Here is a 25281-nt window from a genome sequence, read left to right on the forward strand (position 1 = left end):
TTACATCTTGTTGATCAAATCCTCCTCATCAATCAACTAAGTGATAGTACTTGAAACATATAAGCAATTGTCTTACCAGTATGTAGCAAGTTTGACATCAATGACAAAACATGATTGAAACACACAATCTTCTTCAACAATCTTTCTAATCAAATGATCTTTTCAATTAGATATCAACAAATGCATCAGCGGTGTAAAGTGGAGGTCTACATCCTATTAAAGCATCTCTGTTTTATCCCTAAACAAATACTTCAATTTACGTTTTGTTCAAGACAATCTTTGAGAAGAGGGCTTGTTAATTTTTATTTTTTTTTGCCTCAGGATGAAGAGGTTGATAGAGATCTTTTAGCTAGCCCCTTTCTTATTCTTCTTTATTTTCTATGGAGTGTTATTAATAATTTCATGGAATTATTTTGAATCTATTTAAGAATATCTTGTTAATTGGTTGCAATAACATTCAAATCTAAAGTTATTAATATTTTGCATTACACAAATCTTGGTTTAGTTTGTTAGTATATTTAGTGATAGCATTTTTTTTAATGGCACAATAAGGTATATAAGTTAGGTCTACAGAATAATAATATAAAATCTAAAAATATTTTGTCAAGCTTGGATTCAAGATTATCAAACAATCTTGAGGGAATTCAAAGTTCTATTAAGACACATTATTTAAGTAACTTCTCTGTCTTTTGCCTGTTTCAAGTAGGTTTCTCAAGACTCTCAACTTATGCAATAAAAATGCCCCCTTTTAAGCTTGATTAAAACTAATATTAATAGTACTTCAAAATGCAATCTTAGAAATGGTACCATAAGAGATGTTTGTCTTGATCTTACTGACACAGTTTAGTTTAGTTTTGTATGTAGTTTTGGTATTGGCTCTAGAAACTATACAAATGGTAACGCTAATCAAGACAGTAATCAAAATATTTTATCACTATTATTGTCAAATTCAATCTAAAATATTTGTTGCTTACTTCCAAAGAAAACCCTCCTTTCACTTGTAGTAATGATAATCGATGAATGTGATAAAGACACCAACATCCTTATTCACAGTTTCAAAGTCCATCAAGGTTGATAAATGAAATGGCTAAAATTGCCTTTAACAATTTTGTAAATGTTCAATCTGATATTTCTCTATATTGGCTACAATTGCCTATTTGAAATGCGAATAGACACTGCAATACTTCTTTAAATTTGCAATTCTTATCATCTTGTTTGTTGTTAGTGCACATATTTTTATAACATTCTAACTATTTATCCTATGATGAATAACTTTATTGCTACAACTTTTAAATAGTTTTCAAATTGATTTTTTTTTTAACATAAAGCCAAAATCATTGTTGTTAGTCAAAATATAGAAAATATGTACTATTTAAAAAATTAAACTCCTATATATAATCTAATTCAATTCATCTAAATTTTAATAATTATTTAAAAAGTAGAAAAGATGAAAATAAACTAAAATATGTTTTTCCATTTCTTAAACCATTGATTAAAATTCCTACAATCCTAAAATTAATCTACCATGTAAATTTTTTTTTTAATAAACATTTTTAGAGTCTTGGTTTAGTTTGTTAGAATATTTAGTGATAGCATTTTTTTTAATAGTACAACAAGATATATAAGTTAGGTCTATAGAATAATACTATAAAATTTAAAAATATTTTGTCAAGCTTGGATTCAAGATTATCAAACAATCTCAAGGGAATTCAAAGTTTTATTAAGACACATTATTTAAGTAACTTCTCTGTCTTTTGCTTTTTTAAAGTAGGTTTCTCAAGACTATCAACTTATGCAATAAGAATGCCCCCCTTTACTCTTGATTAAAAGTAATATTAATAGTGCTTCAAAATGCAATCTTAGAAATGACAGCATAAGAGATGTTTGTCTTGATCTTAATGCTATAGTTTAGTTTAGGTTTGTATGTAGTTTTGGCATTGGCTCTAGAAACTATACAAATGGTAAGGCTAATCAAGATTCTAATCAAAATATTTTATCAATATTATTGTAAAATTCAATCTAAAATATTTGTTGCTCACTTCCAAAGAAAACCCTCCTTTTCACTTGTAGTAGTGATAATTGATGAATGTGATAAAGACACCAACGTCCTTATTCACGATTTCAAAGTCCATCAAGGTTGATACATGAAATGGCTAAAATTGCCTTTTAACAATTTTGTAAATGTTCAATCTAATATTTATCTATATTGGCTACAATTGCCTATTTGAAATGAAATAAACACTACAATACTTCTTTAAATTTGTAATTCTTATCATCTTGTTTGTTGTTAATGCACATATTATTATGACATTCTAACTATTTATCCTATGATGAATAACTTTATTGCTACAAATTTTAAATAGTTTCCAAATTGATTTGTTTTATAACATAAAGCCAAAATTATTAGTGTTACTCAAAATATATAAAATATGTACTATTTAAAAAATTCTCCTATATATCATCTAATTCAATCCATTTAAATTTCAATAATTATTTAATAACTAAAAAAGATGAAAATAATGTTTTTCCATTTCTTAAACCATTCATTAAAATTCCTACAATCCTAAAATTAATCTACCGTGTAATTTTTTTTTATAAACATTTTTAGATTTTAAAATACATAAGATTCATATTCCGAATGCCCTCCACCTCTCGATGGAGCCCTTGCTTTATTTGAGTTAGAGAATCGCTTTAATCAGATTTTCTTATTCTTTTTTTAGATTTTCTTATTTTAGGGTCAGCAATGGAATCTTGGTGAACAATTAAAAAAAAAAGTGCTTTCAACACCGAAAGAAATTCAAGAAACCATTTCTTCTGTTTTCCGCAACACGTACAATGTATGTATCTCAAAGTCAAACGACAGTTTAAAAAAAAATACAAGATTTCCTTCATTTTCTCATTTGATCAAAGTATTTTATTGGTCTGTGGTCTGCATGGCATCATCATAATCTAGCTGCATTTTCGTGCTTAAATTTTCAGTTCTCATTTTGAGCTCAATCGCTAAAATCGATCGAAAAGCTAAGTTTTTTTATATGATGCGGAAAGTTTGTTTTTTCCAGGCTTAAATCAGTACCGTTTTAAAGCCATAAGGTTCAAATTATTGTTTGATCGAAGTTCTGAGTTTCTAAATTGTTAGGGTTTATAATAACCTTAGGGTTTATAATAACCTTGGGGTTTAATGGCGCTGATTATCCAATCCTCTTTCGTCAAGCCAAGATGGGAATGCTTCAGCCCAGAGACAGCGGTTTCAAAATGTTATGTCTCATCACTTCCTTCTGGATGTGTTAAACTTGGTAGGAATTTGCAGGTTGATAGTATAAAATGTAAGTGTAGTGCGAAGCTGATGGAGCAGCAGGCTCTGGCTGCAGACAAGGCGGTGAAAATAGAAAAAGAGAAAAATGATGCTTTCGCAGGGTTAAGTCAAGTGTGTGCTATATTGGGCGCACAGTGGGGCGACGAAGGGAAGGGGAAGCTAGTGGATATTCTCGCAGAGAGATATGATATTGTGGCACGTTGCCAGGTATTTAGCAATGCCTTGAGTTGGGCTTCTGAATTTTGAAATTGTTTTGAGTGATGCAAGTAGTAATGTTTTTAGAAATTTTATATCTATTTTAGTTTGTTTTAATCTTAAGCATACTTGGCTAGATTCACTGCGTTGAGTTGTTTGTTATGATCCAGCTGTGATTTGTCAATAATTGGTAGTTAGGCTAAAACCTCCCAAAAGTCAAAGCCAAAGGGGTAGGACTGTCCTTGCAAATTGAGCACATGGTATTTAGTTTTTGAAATTTCAGGTGCTCTTAGTCTGTTTTTGCTTTTAGTTTGTTAAGCTTAGTTTACTAGCTGCCACCTTGCCGTTCCCGAAATTTGGGGAATATCTGTTCTTCGTTAAATTGCGTCCCTATTCCCTCCACCGTTGTGGCCTAGACACTTAGATATAAATTTATTTGTGCTCTATGCTGCTAGGAAGCTCATATTTTGTTTTGATCCAATATTCTTTGGACATTATGTAAAAGGTTCTTATAAATAAAACAGGACTTGCATAGTACCACGGTAAGTGTTAAGGTTGAATAACTGCTTCCTATTACACTTCAGGTTAGCCCCATATTATGCATTCATCTGTATCTAGTACTAATACAGGCTTCCATTATAGTATATTGGAGCATTTTATCCCATTCTCCTTTTGGATCTGTAGGTGTACTCCATCTTTTGGCTATGCAAGTGGCTGGTTCATAACTTTATTGCCCCGGATGTCAAATGGCAAGTTAGTGGCTAAATTATTAGAGCTTATAATGTTCCAAATTTAGGACAATCTATTTTTGAGATACTGTTGGGCAAGCCGGAGATAATTTATTTTCAAAACTGATGGTTTATTTTATACATGGGCCTGATTCATATCTAGCACCCTTTGAGGAGTTTAAAAATGGAAACTAATAGTAATATTATAAAAATTGGGACAACCCAATCATGTGCCGCCCCAATTTGTGGGTAATCTGATTGCAAATAAAACAATTTTATCCAGGCTTCCCAGAACACCCTTGACACGAGCGACCATCTTGCGCAAGCCAAATAAAATAAATAAAAAGTAGTTTTTGCTCTTTGGGCTGACCCCTTTTGGCAGGTCCCTGCCCTTGGGTGGAAAGACATTTTGACAAGTATAAAGTGAGGGCTGAAAGAGAGTTAGATGTAAGCAATTTTCATGAGAAAGTATTCATATCAAGAGCAAAAATAAGAGGTTATTCAAGCAGACCTAGAGGAAGTATTGGAGCATACTTGTTTGAGTTCTATGAGCTCAATCATTAGAGATATTGGAACAGACTAATGACATGTTTTTGAAAGAGTTTTGATCAAATTTTTGACAGGTAATGAGCAGATATAAGTAGACAAATTAGAGAAAATCCAAGAAGTTTCTTAACATTTATCAAATTATATTTTTGAAGGTTGGTGCCTTCTATCTAAGGAGATTGGGAGGTTATGTAACGTCTTAACCTAAATACTGGTGTGGTGTAGATTCCAGTTGGGTCTGTACTCGAGGTTGAGACCTAGTTCTCAAATTTTCCAAGATTTGTCAACTCCTCCCAAGTTTCAAGCCAAGTGAACTTGGTTGAGACCTAGGGCTTTGGACTCACCAAAAATTGGCCCAAGGTGAAACTCCCCAAAACCTTGGTTATTGCCAAGTTCTATTGAGTCTTGCTGATTATTTGCCGAGTCCCTAGTAGGTTCAACCTTTACTGAGTTTGAGCCATGCTTGAGTCTTGTTTCCATATTGAGACCCACCCATGGTGGGGCAACCATGTGTCCATGAGGGGACTCATCTATGTTGGCACTTTGGTGGGACAAAAACCCCACTCTTATGCTAGCAAGTTAGCTTCATCGTCAAATCTACGCTTTGGGTGTAGTGGATGTTCATGTGACACTACCAAGAATAGAGGATCCCCTAAAGCAGATGTCCAAACTTGCAGCAAGAGTAAGCAACAATGGAAATGCTCAAACAAACAAACAAGCAATGAACTCAATTGGAAGAAACATTATTGGATTATCATCAAGTTGGCTTGCAAATGCAGATATTGCAGTCATTGTTAGTATACAATACTCCAAATTAAGAAATTACAAATAGACTAGAGTTATCCTAGTTACTTCTCCGAATCTATACTACCTCCTAATCATGTAATATCTTGCCACTTTAGCACTACTTTAAACGAGGACACTAACCTACTTAAATACAAGAACACCAGCCACAAGTTGTCTTATTTGATCATTAATTACTAGAACAAACATATTACATAGATAGCTTAGGACCCAAATCATAAGAACAACACCAAATGAATACATTGTGTTGTGCGAACATACGAGTTGGTTGATGAAATGCATTACAACATAGAACAATGTGCCATTATGCATTGCATGTCGTGAATCTTCCTCACAAGCCGCAACTTGCCACCCTGACTGTTGGAACAAGAAAGCCAATATAGAACGCGATCGATGTTAAGATAGCTTAATTTGGAAACATTGGTACAAGATGCGAAGCTAGACATAGGATCTTCATGATGCCTACACCACACTATAAGGATCGCATAAGAGAACGTGTTAGTTGAATTGATCACAGTGTAAAACAATAGGAAAATTGTCCAAACGAACAATAAACAAATAAACTAAAAGGAAATATTTTTTGGTGATGCGAGATTGCCAACGACCCAAGGATGCTCTTGCATCAAACATCCCAGGTGAATAGAAGATGTTCCACAAAAGGAATTTATGGATATATGATAGGATTGAAAATGTAAATTCCATGCTCATTCTTCACCTACTTGTCTACACCATTAGAAGAACAATAGATGCTCTGATTCTGCACATGACCACTCTTACTATTGTGGATGTAAGTGTTGACCAAAACTCTAGTAGAATAACATCCATCATTAGGCATCTTATTGCTACCACTTCCACATTCTCTATTTCGATCAAACTCACTACTCCAACTGTCTTTGCCTTTATCATTACTGCAATTGCCAACTAGTATTTGGTTCATCTATTGTTGTTTGACTCCACCTCAAAAATCATTCAACATCTTCCTAACCTTTAGTCCATTCACAAGATTTTGTTGCTTATCTGATATGACTATTCCTCCTCCAGTAACCTGTTGTAACATCTTCTAATTGTCATTGATCTTCAAGTTTATCTTTTCATGTTTATCTATCAAATCCTTCAACAAGTGTACAACCTTAGAAACCTTTTCAGCCACTTGTTGTATACCCATCACTTTCTAATCTAGAATTGTTTGATATCCTAATTTGTAAGTTCTCATCATTAGGTTCTTAGCTTTCATCCTTTGAAGGAAGTAAAGTAAATCTTTTGCCATCTTTTTATGATAGAAACAATATTCCTTTGACAATCATGAATAGCACAAACATCATACTGCTAAGGTACACCCAACAAAACATAGCGAGCACTCATGTTAACCACATCACATAATATTTCATCATGGTATGATCCAATGTTGAAATTAACCCAACACTATCCTTTCCCTTCTACCATATGATTATCCTGAAGCCAACTTATTCCATAAAGACAAGGATGTGTAAGTCCAAGCGTTTTACTTAGCAACCATGTCTCTTACGTATTACTTTTCTCCTCAAAATTGCTTTTTCTGTTTCATACAGGATCTTGCACAGAACATCTACACTTTGTGTGCTTTTAACCCAAAAATAATTTAAAACGCAAAAACCATCAAAAAACCCCTATTAAGATATTGATGATACTGGCAATGGTTCCTATGGAAGGAATAGATGGTGGAGTCACTGAAGAACATGTAGGGTTTCAACCAGATGAAAAGGCTCCTACACAAACCTCATCGAATGATCAATTAGTGGTAACAAAATCACAGGTAGAGTTAGATGGGGTCATTGTGCACAACATAGGGTTTGATAGTAACATCGTGGCAATGACTCAGATGAATAGGCTACTCGAAATAATAGAACAACAAACAGGTTTTGAGGAGGCGGTTGAACACAATGTCCTCTCTGGTACCAAGGTCATGGTATTGGTACATGAGGATAGACTACTGCAAAATAGCCTTATTAGGTGGAATTGGGGAGTTTTCTCATTCTCCCAGGGCTCCCAACTAGGAGTATTCAATTTTGGAGAAGCAAATGGCAATATATCAACTAACATATTGAGCTTTCCACAAGTCAATGGGCCACCTGCAGAAGGAGACTACATATATGTGAATGCTAAGTAGTACAAAAGAATAATCAGATGGAGAAAGATACGGAAGATTAAATATGCAAAAAGAGGGAAGCTGGTAGCTGTACTCCCGAAACCGTTACTACATGCCCTAGACAACACAAAGGTGGAGGAACTGAGGTTGAGGTTGACAGAGCAATCTGAAACAATTAAGCGACTTACTACCCTCAAGGGAAAAGAGAAGGTAGATGATTCTCACATGATGGAACAATTATAGCCCCACAGAGACACCTATGACGTGGTATCCGGACATCTATGTGAACGACTTGGTATCCATGAAGGAGAGGGTGTGGGCACTCGAAGAGAAGAGTCATATAGAAGATATCAAAATGAAAAGGTTCACCGAAGATAACTGGAAACTAATAATGGAGGTCAAGTCACTTAGAGAGTAGATTCAGAAATTACAGTTTAACTTGGAAAAAGGGGAGTATGAGCTGATATTGTTAAGGAAAGAATTAGGAGAAAGGAAGACAGTGGCAGGTGACACAAGAGGAGGGGCTAGGGATGGAGACAAAGACCCTCAAATTTTAGAAATATACAAGATGCCATGGCCAATATGGAACTAAAAGAGAACCAACTCAGAGAGCAAATTGAAGAAGTTAGGTCATGGGCTAACATAGTAAAGGGGCCAACAAGCACCCCTAATGAAAGCATAGAAAAGCAAGTTTGGAGGCAGATTAGAGAGGAAAAAGAAAGAAGTGAGAAGGCAGCACACATCGTCATCAATGGGCTAAGAGACTACGGAGAATAGGAAAGCACAACATATTTAATTAAAGACTTCTTTGAAGACCAATTAGATTGGCATGGAACAACCATGCAAGCACAAAGAATCGGAAAATGGATAAGAGGAGGCAAGGACAAGCACGTTAGAGTGACAATGGAGAATACAAGAGATAAAAACAAAATCTTAAGTAATAGGAGGTTTCTCAAAGGCACACATATATATCTTGATGATGACCTTACTTTAACTCAGCAAGAGGAAAGAAGGGAGGAATGGGAAAAAGTGAAAACAGCAAGAGAAAACAAAAAATGGGCGTGGCTACAAAATGGTAGAGCCCAAATCAATGACAAAATTACACAATAAATTGGCACTTGGGCCCACCCAGGAACATTTAACTATAGTCAAGTGGAATTGCAGAGGTTATCCTTGGAGAAAAGGACTTGGGTTAGGGTCGATAGCTAAAGATAATGATATTATTATGCTTACAGAGACTCATGAACATGATGGATGTAGGGTTCCAGATTTTGAGGGATATAAGTGTTACAAGATTCAAGAAGAGTTGGCAGATTAACGGATTTCCGGATGATTCATTTTAATTAACAGAGGAACAAATGTGTTCCTTATAAAGAATTACAAGGACGTTGTTTCTAAAAGAAACAACGTAGACTGAAGACGGAATTAGAAACAAAACTAGAGACAGGATAGGAAACATTCCTATCTGGATTGAAGAAAAAAGAGACAGGATAGGAAACATTCCTATCTAGACTGAAAGACGAACTACAGACAAGTAGTTGACTATTATAGAAAGTATAAGATATTATCTTAATACCCTCCCTTAATGGTCAACGTACGGATGTCGGAACATTTTGTGATAATTGAGACCCTCCCTGGATCTACAGAATGTTGAAACCAAGAAGCTTTGCCAGAAGAGTGCTATGACTCAAAATAGGTTGCATTTACAAAACTTCGTTTTTGTGGAAAAAACGGTAAAACCCAGAATCTCACACAACCTTGCGTATTACAGACAACTTGAAATGATTTTTGAGGAGAAAATCAACAAACCCAGAATCTCACGCAACCTTGCGTATTATAGACAACTTGAAATGATTTTTGAGGAGAAAATCAACAAACCCATAAAAAAACAGAAACAACTTCAGAAGGTGAAAAATGCAGCTTCGCCTTGATCAGGAAGCTCGACAACTTGTGCTGTTGGTTGGGAAGCATTTTGCCTTGCTTGGGCAGCCAAACGTTTTCGGCACTCGAACTTCATATGGCCGAACTTGTGACAGTAATTACACTGCACATTTTGCTTCGTAGAGCCATCCAGGGATTGAGCAGAAGGTTGATGCTGGAAAGGCCGAGAAGACTGATGGTTGCCGATGTTCTGTTGAAAGGATTTTGCAGCAAATGCCTGCTCTGAGGAGGCTGTAGAAGCACTGCTGCCAAACTGTTGTTTCCAACGATCCTGCTGCGGAAGTTTGGTGCATAATTCTGGAAACTTCAGATCAACATTAGTTGACGTAATGTTGAGTGTTTCTATGAAGTGCTCATAGGATGATGGTAGACTTTTCAGAGTGATGACTACCATATCCTCTTCCTCCATTTTCCGACCAATAGCTTCGAGCTGATCACGGATGTCCTTAATCTTTGTCAAATGCTCTTGTAAGGACATACGTTCATCCATCATAATGGAGAACAACTGATTCTTTAGAAAGAATGCCCGACTTTTGTCAGATGTTTCATGCAGCTCCTTCAGATATTTCCAGATTTCTGCAGCTGACTTGCTTGAAGGAATCTGTGGTAGCTGATCATCGATAACAGAGAGCTTAAGAAGCATAACAGCCTCTCGATTGCGATCATCAAACTTGTCCTGTTCTGCTTGGTCAGAGGTCGGACGAGTCTTTGTGCCTAGAACAAGCTCATCCAAATGACGATATTCGAAGATGGTTAACATGCGCTGCTTCCAATGATTATAATTGTTGCCATTGAATCGTAGACTGCCCTCCAACATCAGATTAGTCAAAGATGCCATTTGCACGAAGTTCGAGGCAATGTTGAGGCTGACCCAGAAAAAAAATGACAAGTGCCCAGAAGAGTAGACAGAAAACCCAGAAGGAATCTGCAGTCGCAATGTAAATCCACCGGCTCGAAAATCGAGGCACGAAAAATGAGGTACCCAGAAAATTCTGACGAAGACCCAGATGAGGTCTCGAAAAACCCACCAAGAATCTGCAAACAAAAAAATTTTCCGACCCCAAAAATTAGGGTTTCGAAAAAAAAGGCCCTGGCTAAAAAATGCTTGAAAAATCTTCAGATTTCTTGATAAAAATGGTCGAATCTGCTTCCCAGAGCACGATGACAGACTGAGACGGGACTAAAAAAGTTGTGTTTGACCTTACAAAAACAGTGGTAGATTTATGAGATAGCAGAGATGTGATTTCGGAAATCGCAGAGCCGTTTTTAGCAAAAACGTTAGAAAAAACGACCTCCTGATCTGATCACGAGTTTGTCCAAGTCTAGGCAGCATGGGAGTTCGAGTTTGCAAAAAAACAAAACTCATGGAGCTGGAAAACACGCAGAGCTGTTTAAAAACGGCAGCCAAAAACGCAGACCAAAATAAATCCGCGATTTTCAACAATCAGACCCGCGATTTGCCAAAAAAAAAAACTCGGACAATTAATGCCATGCGGAGTTGCAAAAAATGGGTGTTGAAAAAAAATGGAGTTGCAGACGAGCCGAGGTAGGGTTTTGCAAAAAACGCCAAGAAAAATCTGCCCGCGATTTGTAGACCCTGCACTTGAAAACTCCAAAATCGTGATTTGCTGACCGAATAGAAATCCTAGCCGGGATTCGAAAAATTTGAGCGAATAATTTCAAATGAAAATATGAATCAAGTATTGGCTCTGATACCATGTTGCAAGATTCAAGAAGAGTTGGTAGATTAACGGATTTCCGGATGATTCATTTTAATTAACAGAGGAACAAATGTGTTCCTTATAAAGAATTACAAGGACGTTGTTTCTAAAAGAAACAACGTAGACTGAAGACGGAATTAGAAACAAAACTAGAGACAGGATAGGAAACATTCCTATCTGGACTGAAGAAAAAAGAGACAGGATAGGAAACATTCCTATCTAGACTGAAAGACGGACTACAGACAAGTAGTTGACTATTATAGAAAGTATAAGATATTATCTTAATAATAAGAAGGTATCACTGTGGAACAAGAGGACAGAAAATGGCAAGGGACATGGAGGCATCATCGTTTTAATTAGAGAAACTCGGAGCAGATTTATAAATTTGGAGAAAGATGTATATAAGCAGTACATATGGATAAAAATGACAGAGAATCAGATTTCTACAATGGTGGCTGCGTACTACTTTGCCTCTAAAGGCTCAAAAATGTATAAGAAACATAGGCTGGACCGAGAAGACCCGTTCATTGCATTCAAAATAGACATTGCGACTTTTGGCTCCCTAGGGGAATAATGATAATAGGCAATTTCAACGCTAGAACAACAAACGATCAAACTCTCAGCCTTAAGGAGAGTTACAAGGAAAGCAACGACCTAGTTTGCCTAGAGGAAGAGGGGGCACAAAAATGGGTAAAATCATTGTAGGACAATATAGGAAAAGTCAGTCACTTTGGGGCTGAACTAGTAGGTTTATGTTTCCTATACAACATGGTCATATGTAATGGTATGGAAAAATGGCCTAAATCGGGTGAAATCACATGCAAAAGGCACAATAGGCAAAGTGTTGTTGACTATGTCATATGCTCTCAAGACTGTGCCTTAAAGATAGTTAATATCAAGATAGAGGAATGTCTCATTGAACTAAAATCCGATCATAACCCCATTTTGACGAGGTTGGCCACTCACATTAAAGACCATCATAATGTCCCAAAACCTTTGCAAAAGAGGAAGGTGCGTCCAGCTGGCAGAGTTTTAATGACACAAGAAAATCATAATATTTTCCAAGATTCTTAAATGGCTGTCTAGTGTTCAGGGAACCTATATCAAGCCTTCTAAACAACACTCCATGGACAAAGATAATTAGGTTTTTACCATTAATAAAGCCTTGGAGAAGTCTTAAAAGATCTAGGACCAAGAGAGAAGACAAGAATACTTTTCCGGCCAACCCCTGGTTTGATGATGAGTTCAAAATGGAAAAAAAGAAGTTGGAAAGGAACATGAACAAAGAAAGCAGAAAGGAGTATGTACAACTGGTTAAAAAGAAGAAAGAGGAATATGTGAGCTTGAGAAGGATCGAGCTGATTAATCTTGGGAAAAACAACCCCAAAAAGTTTTGGAAAGAACTTCAATAGAGAAAGATGCAAATAGAGAACAACATCACAAGGACCAAATGGCTGGAATACGCCAAGACCCTCTACGAATGTGACTTGGGAGAACATAAAACCTCAGTAGCCGAGACTATAGTTGATTTATTCAGCAAGGAGGATATTATACAAGGCATAAGGAAGTTGCTGGTAATGTCCAAAACATAGATGGACTATAGGCTGAATATTTAAAGTGGGGTGCTAAAACTCTGGCACCGCACATCACTAGGATTTTCAATAGTGTCAATAGGGAAGGCTTTCCTATAAATTAGATAACTAGTGTAGTGATTCCACTCCACAAAGGTAGAGACATAAACAAGCCTTCTAACTATCGAACTATCATGATCACTTCCCTCTTTGGAAAGTTATTTGACAGCATGGCAAAACGGAAAATCAGTAAATGTGCTGAAACATAAGGTAAAAGAGCAAAGGAGCAAGTAGGCTTTAGACCGAAACACTCTACTATAGATCACAACATCACCTTTAGATATTTGGTAGAGAAAACTTGGGACACTCAGGGGGCTGAGGCTTTCTACTACTTCGCGGACTTTAAAAAAGCATTTGAGACAGTGCCATGTAACAAACTTTGGGATATAATGGAAGAGTTGGAAGTTCCTAAGGAACTTAGGACTGTTGTTCACAGATTATACGAACAGGTCAAAGCTAAAATTAGAATGACAGAAGGGCTATCCGAAGGTTTTGGCAGCAACATCGAGGTTAAACAGGGGTGTCCGCTATCTCCAACCTTATTTGGGCTTTATATTGACAAGTTGGAAGAATGGATAACAAGACCAACGGTGAGAGGGTGCAACTGGCTCACTTTGTGATAAGACTGCTCCTATATGTAGAGGATCTCATTATACTTGCTAAGACAGCTAAGGGTTTGAAAGAACACGTGAAAGCACTAGAAGGTTTTTGCCATGAGGTGGGAATGCAAGTGAACACTAGCAAAACAAAAGTTATGATCTTCTTGCTGAAAAAGAATAGGGGTACACGAGACAAGTTTCTATTTGAGGGTAACCCTCTCGAGATTGTGAAAGAGTACAAATACTTGGTTTAAATTTTCAAAACAAACTCAATTGGGATACATGTATATCAAAAAGGATTCAAGGGGTTGGAAGGTGTTATATTCTCTGCAAAACAGGTGTAGGAACGCAAAATAATGGGATTGGATGATGATGAAAACCCTTTTTGGTTTGCTGATAACTCCGGTGATTTTGTACGGGTGTGAAGTTTGGGGCAGCAATATGTCCGAACATAAATGGTGATAGGTAGAAAGAATTCAAGAGCACTTCATTACATGCAATGTCAAAATCAAGACTATAGTGCCCTATGAGATCTTATTGGCCGAGGTGGGATCTTTTTTGTTAGAAGCTGTTGCATTGGTTTAGATGCTAAGTTATTTGAAGAAAACTCAAGGTTTGGAAAAACATTGTTGGTCCAAGCTAGTCATGGATGAAAAACTTGTTAGTTGAAAAGGCACATGGATGAAGCAAAATGACAGGTGGATGCGAAAATGGGATGTTAACATCCATACTTGCTCAGATAGCAATAAAGAAATAAAGAAGTTTGTCATGGAAAAATTTCGCAATATCATTTGGACAAGACATAAGGGGTGGAAAAAATCCTACTACACTAAAGAATTTAACCCACTTCTAGTCATGATGAAAAGGCCTATATAAAGGCTCCTATTAATTGGAGAACAAAAATGCTGACAGTGTAACTCAGAACTGGTTCACACCGACTGAGATGTGAAACTGGTAGATGGCAGGTTCCAAAAGAAGAGTGGGCAGATGGAATTTGTTTATTTTGTAATATGCGGTTGGTAGAGATGGAGTACCACTTTGTCAAGGATTATCTAACATATAGTGACATCAAATGTGGGTATGTAGAGATATTAGAGAAAAGAGACTTAAATTACCTATTTGAGGAGAATCAATTGAAGAGAACAAAGGCTCTGATTATCAAAATTCAGCGACAAAGAGATGAGTTAACCAAAAGTTTACAGCTAGATTAATTACTCCTCTCCTTAGGGGGTGCTTGCATGGTCCCATAGACTTCCTTAGCCTCATGAACATTATTAAAATCTTTCATTTCATTTCATTTCAATCCTAACTTCTTTACCATTTCCTCAAATACAAGGTTATCTGTACTTCCACCATCCATTATCACTTGGCAACATTTGCCACCGAACTTGCAAATAGTTCAGAACAACTGCCTCCTTTGCATAGGCTCTAGTTCCTTTTTGCTTAGCATAACTCCTCTGAATATTAAAGTTTCTCCCATCGCAAGTGCAACTTCTCTTTTAACAAGTTTATCCTTTTTGCTTGTTCCTCATGTGCACTAGGTATCATTTACCCTTGCTGAAATCAATTGAGTATTGGAAAGATCTATGGTTGACATTCCCACATTTGAAACAATTACCTTTGAGTTCTCCATTGCTTTTGCTCCTTCCTTCAGTCTTTTGGTCAAGTTCTTCTTCAATCACAAGTTTATCTTTACCTTTGTCAAAAATCGATTTATCCCCAACCCTAGGGGTAACTTGTCTTCTCTTCAACTTATTTTTTGCCTTTAGGGCATATTGATAAGCATTCTCAATTGTAGTAATCCTCAACATTCTTAACTCATCTTGAATGTTAAGTCTCAAACCAATAACATACCTAGCCATCTTTTCCATGGATGACTCTCGGTGCTTGGATTTGATCGTCATCTTGTAGAACTCCTCTGTATACTCTTTAATAGTCACATCTTTCTTCTTTAGATTTTGTAACCTCTTAGACAATTCAAGTTCATAATCTTCTGAGATGAATTGAGGGTTAAGTCTTAAAACCACAACTCTCCATTTGGTTATCTTAGGTTCACCATTATTCTCCTTGGCTTTCTACAATTCTTTCTACCACAAGGCAACATGATCCTTCAATTTAATCCGTGCTAACCTAACTCTTCGTGGATCCTTAACAGCTTCAATCTCAAAGCAATCCTCTAGTCCATTGATCCAATCTATCAATTCCTTTGGATTGAAGGAACTAGAAAAGTATCACATCAATTCTGTAACTCTTACTTATTTGTGCCATAGCTCTCAACAATCTTACCTCTTTGGCAAGAATATCAACTTCAACTATCTCAAGATCTTCAACAACTTCTGCAAATTCATCTTCAATCCTAACACTAGTGAAAGGATTTTGGATCTTAGTCCTTATCTCATTTCTAAAATCCTCCATTCATTTTCTCTACCCTTCTAGGATTCATTCTTTGAGGCTACATGTTTACCAAGATCCCAATCTTCAAGTTTTGAGGTTTGATGATTTGATCACAAGTGTTGATTGCCTAATTCAATCCGACAATCTACCAACACCCACAATATGTCTCAAGCATCTAGGTCAATTTGGTAACCATAAAACTTATCCAATTTGCCAACCAACCAATCCTTCTTGTGCAACTTCCATAATTGCGCGCAAAATCGGTCTTTTGCCACCCCTCAACTAGGTTCTTAAGTGTCATCTCCAATCTCCCAACAACTAATCCTTCTCTTGCCACCTTGCACAAGACTCCACTTGAGGTAGATCAAAACCTTAACTTCTGCCACTCCTAAACAACAAGAGACGAAAGTCAAGGCATGAGATTCCAAGTGCTTGTTTTGCTTTGATGTATAACCAACAACTTGCTCTATACCACTTGACGCAACCAAGGATAGACAATGCCCAAATGAGATATCCAACCTTGCAGTAATAATACGTAGCAATGGAAATGCACAAACAACTAACAAGCAATGGAGATGATTGGAAGAAATTTTATTGGATTATTATGAAGTGACCTGCAAATGCATATATTACATAGCCATTGTCAATATACAACTACTATAGGATTGCAACTGATTATTCCTCTAATTAAGAAATTACAAACAGGCCAGAGTTATACCAGTTACTTGTCTGATTGTATAGTACCTCCTAATCATGTAGCATCTTGCCATTTCTAGCACTACTTTAAACTAGACCATTACCCTACTTATATACAAGATCGTCAACCACAAGTCTGCTTATTCAATCATTAATTTCCAAGACAAAGGAAATGTATTACAAACGGATAGGTTAGGACCCAAATCATAAGAACAACCCCAATTAAATACATTGTGCTTTGCAAACATACAAGAGGGATTGATGAAACATATTACAACATAGAACAATGCACCATTATGAATCACATGTCGTGAATCTTCATTGCAAGCTGCAACTCACCACCTCGATTGTTGTAATAGGAGAGCTAGAATATGACCAAATCAATCTTTAGATAACTTCATCTGGAAACATCAAAACATGATGCGAAGCTAGACATAGGATTTCCTGTTGGAAATTTGTTCAATGTTCCCCTCGGGATTTGTGACAAGGGCTTAACTACCTCCTGTGTACTATAAGTTGAGTGGTTGTATTGGGCTTTGATAGATCGGTCTTTTGGTACTACAACCACCCTACTCTAACAAGTGGTATTAGAGCTTGGTCAGAGGTTCGGATCTTCAAACCCTCGAGTAATGTTGAGGGGAAGATTGTTGGAAATTTGTTCAACGCTCTTCTTGGGATTCGTGACAAGGGCTTAACCGTCTCTTGTGTACTATAAGTTGAGTGGTTGTATCGAGCATTGATAGATTGGTCTTTTGGGTAACGACAACCCCACTCTAACATCTTCATGATGCCTAGACCACACCATAAGGATTGCATAAGAGAATGATGAGGAGACAATCGCTAGGATGATTATTTTTAAACTATAGGCCCTTTCACTAGCAAAGATGCCACAATTCCCAAGAGCCTTTTTGACAGATTCCATTACTCCTATAAGCCTAACCCCTCAAAACATTTGTGTGACAAGATCCACTATGTCACCCCCTTTGCACACACACTTCTCTTCAATTAGGCATACACAAGGAAATTAACATATTTGATGTGGGTAGCCCCCCATGACTCCCTCCAGGCTTATTTGCAATGGAAGTGTCAAGATTGATGACCCATTTCCACTTCCAAGTTGGGTTTTGCGATTTGGCCTACAGAAGACCTAATCCCAATTATTTCTCCAAACTCAATTTTCCTTCTTAATTTGAAATCCTTTCGAACAACTTCCCCCCCACAACAAATTACATATACTAGTACCTTTTTGGAAGTACTTCAAGATTTCAAACATTTGGATGTATGTTCCTCTTTTGCCTAGGTTAGTCCTTATTGGTGTGAATTAGTCCTAATTAGGAATAAATGGGCACTTTACAAAACAATTGCCCTTTCCTCTTCATACACCACTGAACTAATGCTTGGGATATATCTTGAATTTAGAGACTCTTCATATCATAACCGAAAGTCTCTTCATTTTCCAAAAGCAATTCTATTCATATTTCCAAAGTTCCAAATGCATGTCTCTTTGAATGTTTAATGTCTTTTTGTATTTCCAAATATGTGTCTCTTCACATGACACATTTTTCTTTATATTATAAAATGCCAGATATCTAGGGTGAGACACCTAGTACACCTTGGATACTAAGAAAGATACAAATGAATATGATGGAAATATCACCATAAATCTCTTCTCGAGCTACTGACACAATAGATAGGCATTATCTCAATTTCAGTAGAAGCCAAATGAAGACATATTGGATAAATCATATGGCAAATATCAGAGGTAAAGATCTGTATCGCAGGAAGAGAGAGATTTTTAGTATGGCAGGCACACATAGCTGCAACCAAAAATGCCAATAAAAAATTCTCATCACAAATTTTCTCAATAAAGCATTGTTATCTCAAGATAACACTATTTACCATAGCTACTTCTAGAGGGTGAACTATAAAAGCATACGATTAAAGTCATGGAGTCACACACATACTTCGACCATGCCTACTTGCAGAGGGAGGATCCACCATGCCTACTTGTAGAGGGTGGTTCCACTATACCTACTCGCAATGGGTGGAATGAGGGCTTTCACCTCAGATATCTCCCAGAGAAGAATGCATTTCCATCATGCCTACTCGCAAAGGGTGGATCCACTATACCTACTTGTAGAGGGTGGAATGGGGACTTTCACCTTAGACTTTTTCTAGAGAAGAATGTATCTCCACCATGCCTACTTGCAGAGGGTGGATCCACCATACCTACTCGCAGAGGGTTGAATAAGGGATTTTGCCTCGAACTTCTCTCATAGAGAAGAACTCATTAACAAGGGATTTCACCTCAAACTTCTCTATCACAGAGAAGAACTCATCAACAACATGTATAAGAATTGCTGAGATTCTCTCTCAACAGGGATTCCCTCTCAGCAGGGGCAGCATTCTCACTGCTTTGATTATTACAATTAGAGCGCTGATTTCAGGTTGACCAAATATAGAGCTTTAGCAGTCACACTATTACACAAGCTTGCAAAGAATTAGGCATTCTACCTCTATCACACAAACTCCCTTTGAATCTGATTTCTTGGCTGAATAGTCTCCCTCTGAATGTCATTTCTTCCTTCAAAGATAATTTGAATAGGTTCTTCCTCTTTAATGAAGTTGGGTAACCAATTCAGTCCCATGGCTACAAGCAGTGTCCTCATGTTCATTTCTACAACCTACACGACTTTGCATGTAATCTCTCATCATCCTGTTGCTTCTTGATCTATCTTGCAACCAATAGAGATTAGTAATAATTCATAGAATCAACCTATCACGAAGAGAAATATAGAGATCAATGCTAAAAATATACACTATTCCCTGTGATATAACAAAAATTCATGATCAGCATTCAAAGGTATAATTATAGAATACTTATCTCTTTGTAGTCTAATCTTCCTCGAGAAGGATTGCAGCACGCGCACATACCCCGGATTTCTCTCTTTACACTCTGACACTTGAGATTCAATGATCATACTATAATCATATATAAAAAACAACAGAGATATTCTGCAACAATATGCAGATATCCACACAATACAATACAGAAAGGATCTCGAAGCACTGCTCACACACAAAGCACAATAAAACTTATCTGAAACCATTAGTATAATATGTTAAATTTTTTCAGAAAATACTTGCTGTTGAAGATGAGCCAAGAGCTCAGAAGAGAACATAGAATATCATTCTCATCAAAACATGCTCCATTGAAGACGTTGCATATGTGCTACAGTTTAATGCTCCCAACTTAATTTTAACAACTATTATGAGACTCAGAAATAGAGATGAATATGATTATACCCAGGATGACAACACACACCAAACATTCTCAGCACTATCCACTAAACAAGCCTGCAAAGAATAGAATAATATTGGCACCACTAAAGTCTTCGTCTGTAGTAATAGACTTCACTAGCAATGAAGAGGGAATGAAAGATCAACTGACAACCATTTTTTTGAGCATTTACAACTCGCTAAAGAAATAACCCAACACAAGAAAGGAGGAACACAGGAAGAGATACAATGTGTACACTGCCAACAAGAATGATGCCAAGTAACATGATGACTAGACCTTAAAGAATTTTTAGTTCATGTCACCAAAAATGCCAAGTATGCAAGAGAGGGAAAGTGTGAACGGAGATCACAGAAGAGATGACTCTAGGCTCACAAAAACATAATATAACTGCAGGAGAAGATAAAATGTTGCTACAAAACAGAGATGCTACTGCGGCCTTAGAATTGAGAAGATAGAAAGGAAGGAGTCTCCTCATTGCATGAACAGAGAGAGAGGATATGCACAGAGAGATGAATGAGCATAGACACAACTGAAAGAATCCTCAACAGAGAATAAGGTGCACAATGAGGAGGTACAAAAAGAACCATCAAAGTTTGCTTAGATAAATAACAGGGACCAAAAACAAGCACCAATGAATGTGAACTGGGCATCGCCAGAGATAAATGAATTCTAATGTTGCTACAAAATTCAACACATACAGATTGCCTTCAAAATACTTATGCAATCTGCAACAGATACATGAACTAGTGAACAAGAGAAACTTTCTTATTTTCTGTTATCTAAACTGCTCTGATACCATGTTAAAATTATGCCCAGAAATAAAAATAAACAACAATAAACAAATTGAAGAATGATAAGACATAAAGACACAACAATTTATCCTGGGAAAACCCTTCAATTTGAGGGGAAAAACCCAGCCACACCACAAAATGCGTCTTTTATTAAATAATGCAGGTCTGAGTACAATGCTTTCAATTGAACACCACACCCATCACACAAAGCAATCATATATATCTTGAATTCAGAGACTCTTCATATCATAACTGGAAGACTCTTCATTTTCCAAATGCTAGTCTCTTCATATTTCCAAAGGCATGTCTCTTCACATGTTGCATGTCTTTTCATATTTCCAAACATGTGTCTCTTCGCATGCCACATGTCTCTTCATTTAATAAAATGTCAGATATTTAGGGTGAGAGACCTAGCACACTTTGGATGCCATGTCGTGCTCACTTGGTTATAAAAAAGATACAAATGAATATGACAGAAATATCACCATAAATCTCTCCTCTAGCTGCTGCCACATTACAGAGGCATTATCTCAAATTCAGCAGAAGTTAAAATGAACACATATTGAATAAATCATATGGCAAATATCAGAGGTAAAGATCTCTATCGCAGCTATCATCTTCAAGATCCTTGACTATTAACTTAAAGCAAGATCATCTTTTATATTGTAATATACCATATTCATTGTTTTTCAGCAATATAACAATTCGTTTCATTTCATCTCTGTTGTAGAAGGTTGTTGGTCTTGCTGATTATATTGCTGTACTTGTGAGTTCTTTCATAAGTCCAGTTCGGTTATTAATGTCATACACGAAGGGAACAGCAGATTTAATTGATAAATATTAAGTAATTTTGCGTACAGTTTCTGGGAGAAGTAGGTTATCTTTGTGATATTGAAAAGTCTAGTAGTATTTTACGTGAATGCAAATAGATGTCTGTACTATTTATTTTTCTGCAGACCATTTTGGTGCTGAATACAGCTCACTTTACATGGAATTTGAGGAGGAATAACACGGAAGATCCCATTAGTTGGATATTTTTAATACTATTTTTAATCTATTTTTAACAATTTTGTTGTTCTATTCCTGGGCACTGCATACACATTGAACCCAAATGTTAAGGTTGTTTAGTCGTTAATGTTTAAGTATGACAGGGACAAGAGATTCACTATATAAATATTGAGTAATCATGTTTATAGATTTTAGAAGAAAAATTAAGTAATATTGCCCATTTTTTGTGGTTTTGAAAACTGCAGTACATTACAGATACCCAATTATATCCTACGCATACTGAATCTTTTTGTATTTCCTGTTTTGATATTGATCGTCATGGACTATTGCGTATGCCTACAATCGTAGTTCTGTATTTAAAACTTAAGTAATATTGCCCATTTTTTGTGGTATTGAAAACCGCAGTACTTTACAGATACCCAATTATATCTGTGTACTGAATCTTGTTGTATTTCCTGTTTTGATATTGATCGTCATGGACTATTGTGTATGCCTACAATCGTAGTTCTGTATTTTGTCATCGTTGACCTATGATTTTACGACATCAGATAATTTGGCAAGTTTTCAAATTCGTTCCATGTAGAAGCAGTATTACATAATTTAATTTGTAAACTTGTATTGCATGTACAATCTGTTGTTCTCTGAGTTGATCTCTGTCCTATATTGATAAGTTTCATTTTTTATTGGACATCTATTCATTCATTTTGTTTTTTCATTTTTATTTTTTAGTATGAGCAAGACAAGACTTTTCGGCTTCTGTCCGCTGTTTCCCATTATCTAGCTTCTTATTCTTTTTGGTAACACAAATTGTCATGTATGCATTCAATGATATGGAATGGGATGGTGAATTATATCTAGTTTTACTCTATAGTTGTGATTTTCAGCTTTGACTACTGAGTATTTTACTTTGATGATTTGATTTGTTGAAATGAAGCTCATATTATGATTATTAGGAGGGTTTTTGGATCAATGAATTATCCTTGCAAATTAAATATATTATATTTACTTCAAAATTCTTCCCTCTTAATAACTGGACCAAACTCAAGTTTGGTGATGTAATTAACTTATTAACTGGAGCTTGATGATTAAAAATATTTGTGGTTAAATTCAATTTGATCAGTTTAAAAGTTATGCTTTCTGGAATCTTATTATTCACTTATTCGAAATAAATATACTAATGCCAAAGTTTTCATCACAGGGAGGAGCAAATGCAGGTCACACTATTTACAACAGCGAGGGAAAGAAATTTGCTCTTCATCTCGTGCCTTCTGGAATCCTTAATGATAAAGTGCTATGCATTATTGGAAATGGGGCTGTTGTGCATCTTCCTGGACTATTTAAAGAGATAGAAGGACTTGAATTGAATGGAGTTTCTTGTAAAGGAAGACTTCTGGTTTCGGATCGTGCTCATTTGTTATTTGATTTGCATCAAACTATTGATGGATTGAGAGAAGCAGAACTTGCAGGGTCTTTAATTGGAACCACAAAGAGAGGAATTGGGCCATGCTATGCAAGTAAAGTAACACGAAATGGTATCCGGGTAGGTGACTTGAGGCACATGGACACATTTCCTGAAAAGTTGGATATTCTTTTGCATGATGCTGCATCTCGTTTCAAAGGCTTTGAGTACAGTAAAAGAATGTTAGAAGTTCAAGTGGAGATTTACAAGAGGTATTCTGAACGATTGGAGCCTTATATAGCTGACACTGTTCATGTGATGCATGAAGCTTTCTTGAATCAGAAGAGGATCTTGGTTGAGGGTGGTCAGGCTACTATGTTGGATGTTGATTTTGGAACATATCCATTTGTTACTTCTTCTAACCCGTCTGCTGGAGGACTTTGCACTGGTCTTGGTATTGCTCCGAGGCATGTTGGCGATGTGATTGGTGTGGTATGTGAATCCTTTGATACTTTCCTGTTGCCATCCGTAGATTATTCATGTGACTGAAATATTTTCAAACTTCAATAATAACTTAATAAGTTAATTATATCTCTATTATGCAATGCTTTGGTCTTTTGGCATGTGAAACCTCTGGGTACTGTTTGGATATTCTTGGATAAGGTCATTCTTATATGGTAATGTTCCATTTAAAAAAAATATCTTAACTATTTCTCAAAATTTTAATTTCTTAATCTTCAGGCTAAGGCATACACAACAAGAGTTGGCTCAGGTCCATATCCAACAGAACTGACTTGTACAACAGGTGAAAAGCTTCGATCTGCTGGGCAAGAGTATGGTACTACAACAGGCCGTCCTCGTCGTTGTGGTTGGCTGGATCTGGTTGCACTCCAATATTCTTGCAGAATCAATGGCTTCTCATCACTTAATCTGACCAAGCTTGATGTGCTATCCGGTTTTCCCCAAATTAGGCTTGGGGTAGCATACAAAGGGCTTGATGGCAGTATATTGCCATCTTTTCCTGCTGATCTAGAACTTCTAGAGAAAACAGAGGTACTTTTAATTTTTTCTGTAATATACTTGCACCTATTAGATATTCATTTTACACAATGACATGTTAACAAAAGAATCAGTTTTGATGTCCAATATTAACAATGAGTGGGTACAGGTTGTTTATGAAGAGCTTCCTGGATGGCAAGCTGATATATCTTCAGTAAGAAGATATGAGGACCTGCCAGCTACTGCTTGTCAGTATATTGAGAGGATTGAGAATTTTCTTGGAATACCAATCAATTACATTGGTGTTGGTCCAGGTCGTGATGCTCTAATAGTCAAGGGTTAATGGCAATGGATTGTTTGCCATGAGTTTCCTCTCCAAGAACTGCAAGGGAAAGTGCAGGTTTGAGAATATGAACTGTTATTTGCCTGACAACATTACTCAAATATACATTATTTGCTCCTCGCGAGTCCTTTTTGTAACCGAGAGTTTTTCCCTAGTTGGTTGTTTTGAGCTTGAGAAATGGGATAATTTAGACATCATGGTGCTCTGTTTCTCTGCACTTGTTGACTACACATTGAAAACTTATCATGTTTGCAATAAATCAGCCAGGAAAATTGTTCACCATCCCTTGAATTAACATCTTAACACCCGTTTCTGTATGAATGCTTTTAGGTAAAAAATGTATTGCATAAATTAGAGAAAAGCTGTGGAGGCTCCGCTGTATTTTTGGGCATAAGGTAGCATATGTACAAGAATAGATTCAACCTTAGAAGGGGCTACCATTCTATTTTGATATAGAGGTAGTATCATGGAAACATTAAGATCAGTGGACCTTAAAGGTCAACAAAACTAGCTTTTAAAAATAGAAAAGCTACAGTTTACCAATCTAATCTGTGAACTTTGGTGCTTTTCAAATTCTTAAAGCAGAGAATTAGTTCTCTTTCTATCAGGTCCAAATTTCTGGCTGAAATTTTATTTATTGCTCCATTTTTTGAAATATATTTTGCACATTTCCTATCATGAAAATCACTTTTATTTCATTTATTAAGTAGAACTGGTGGACTTTGTATCTGATTTTTTTCTTTGTTG

At 36.4% G+C, this 25281-nt stretch overlaps 1 protein-coding gene across 1 annotated transcript; it reads left to right on the forward strand.

Moving 5' to 3' along the window:
• Positions 1 to 2600: 2600 nt before the first annotated feature.
• ADSS (adenylosuccinate synthase) lies at positions 2601 to 24816 on the forward strand. The gene is made up of 4 exons (XM_089786432.1): positions 2601 to 3520; positions 22992 to 23684; positions 23934 to 24245; positions 24361 to 24816. Exons 1-4 carry the CDS (start codon positions 3179 to 3181, stop codon positions 24532 to 24534), a joined length of 1521 nt encoding a protein of 506 aa, XP_089642558.1. The 5' UTR covers positions 2601 to 3178; the 3' UTR covers positions 24535 to 24816.
• Positions 24817 to 25281: the final 465 nt, after the last annotated feature.

Source organism: Cupressus sempervirens, chromosome 6 (assembly GCF_028749045.1).
Source record: "Cupressus sempervirens isolate cs-2001-9-10 chromosome 6, ASM2874904v1, whole genome shotgun sequence".
NCBI classification, from domain to species: Eukaryota; Viridiplantae; Streptophyta; class Pinopsida; order Cupressales; family Cupressaceae; genus Cupressus; species Cupressus sempervirens.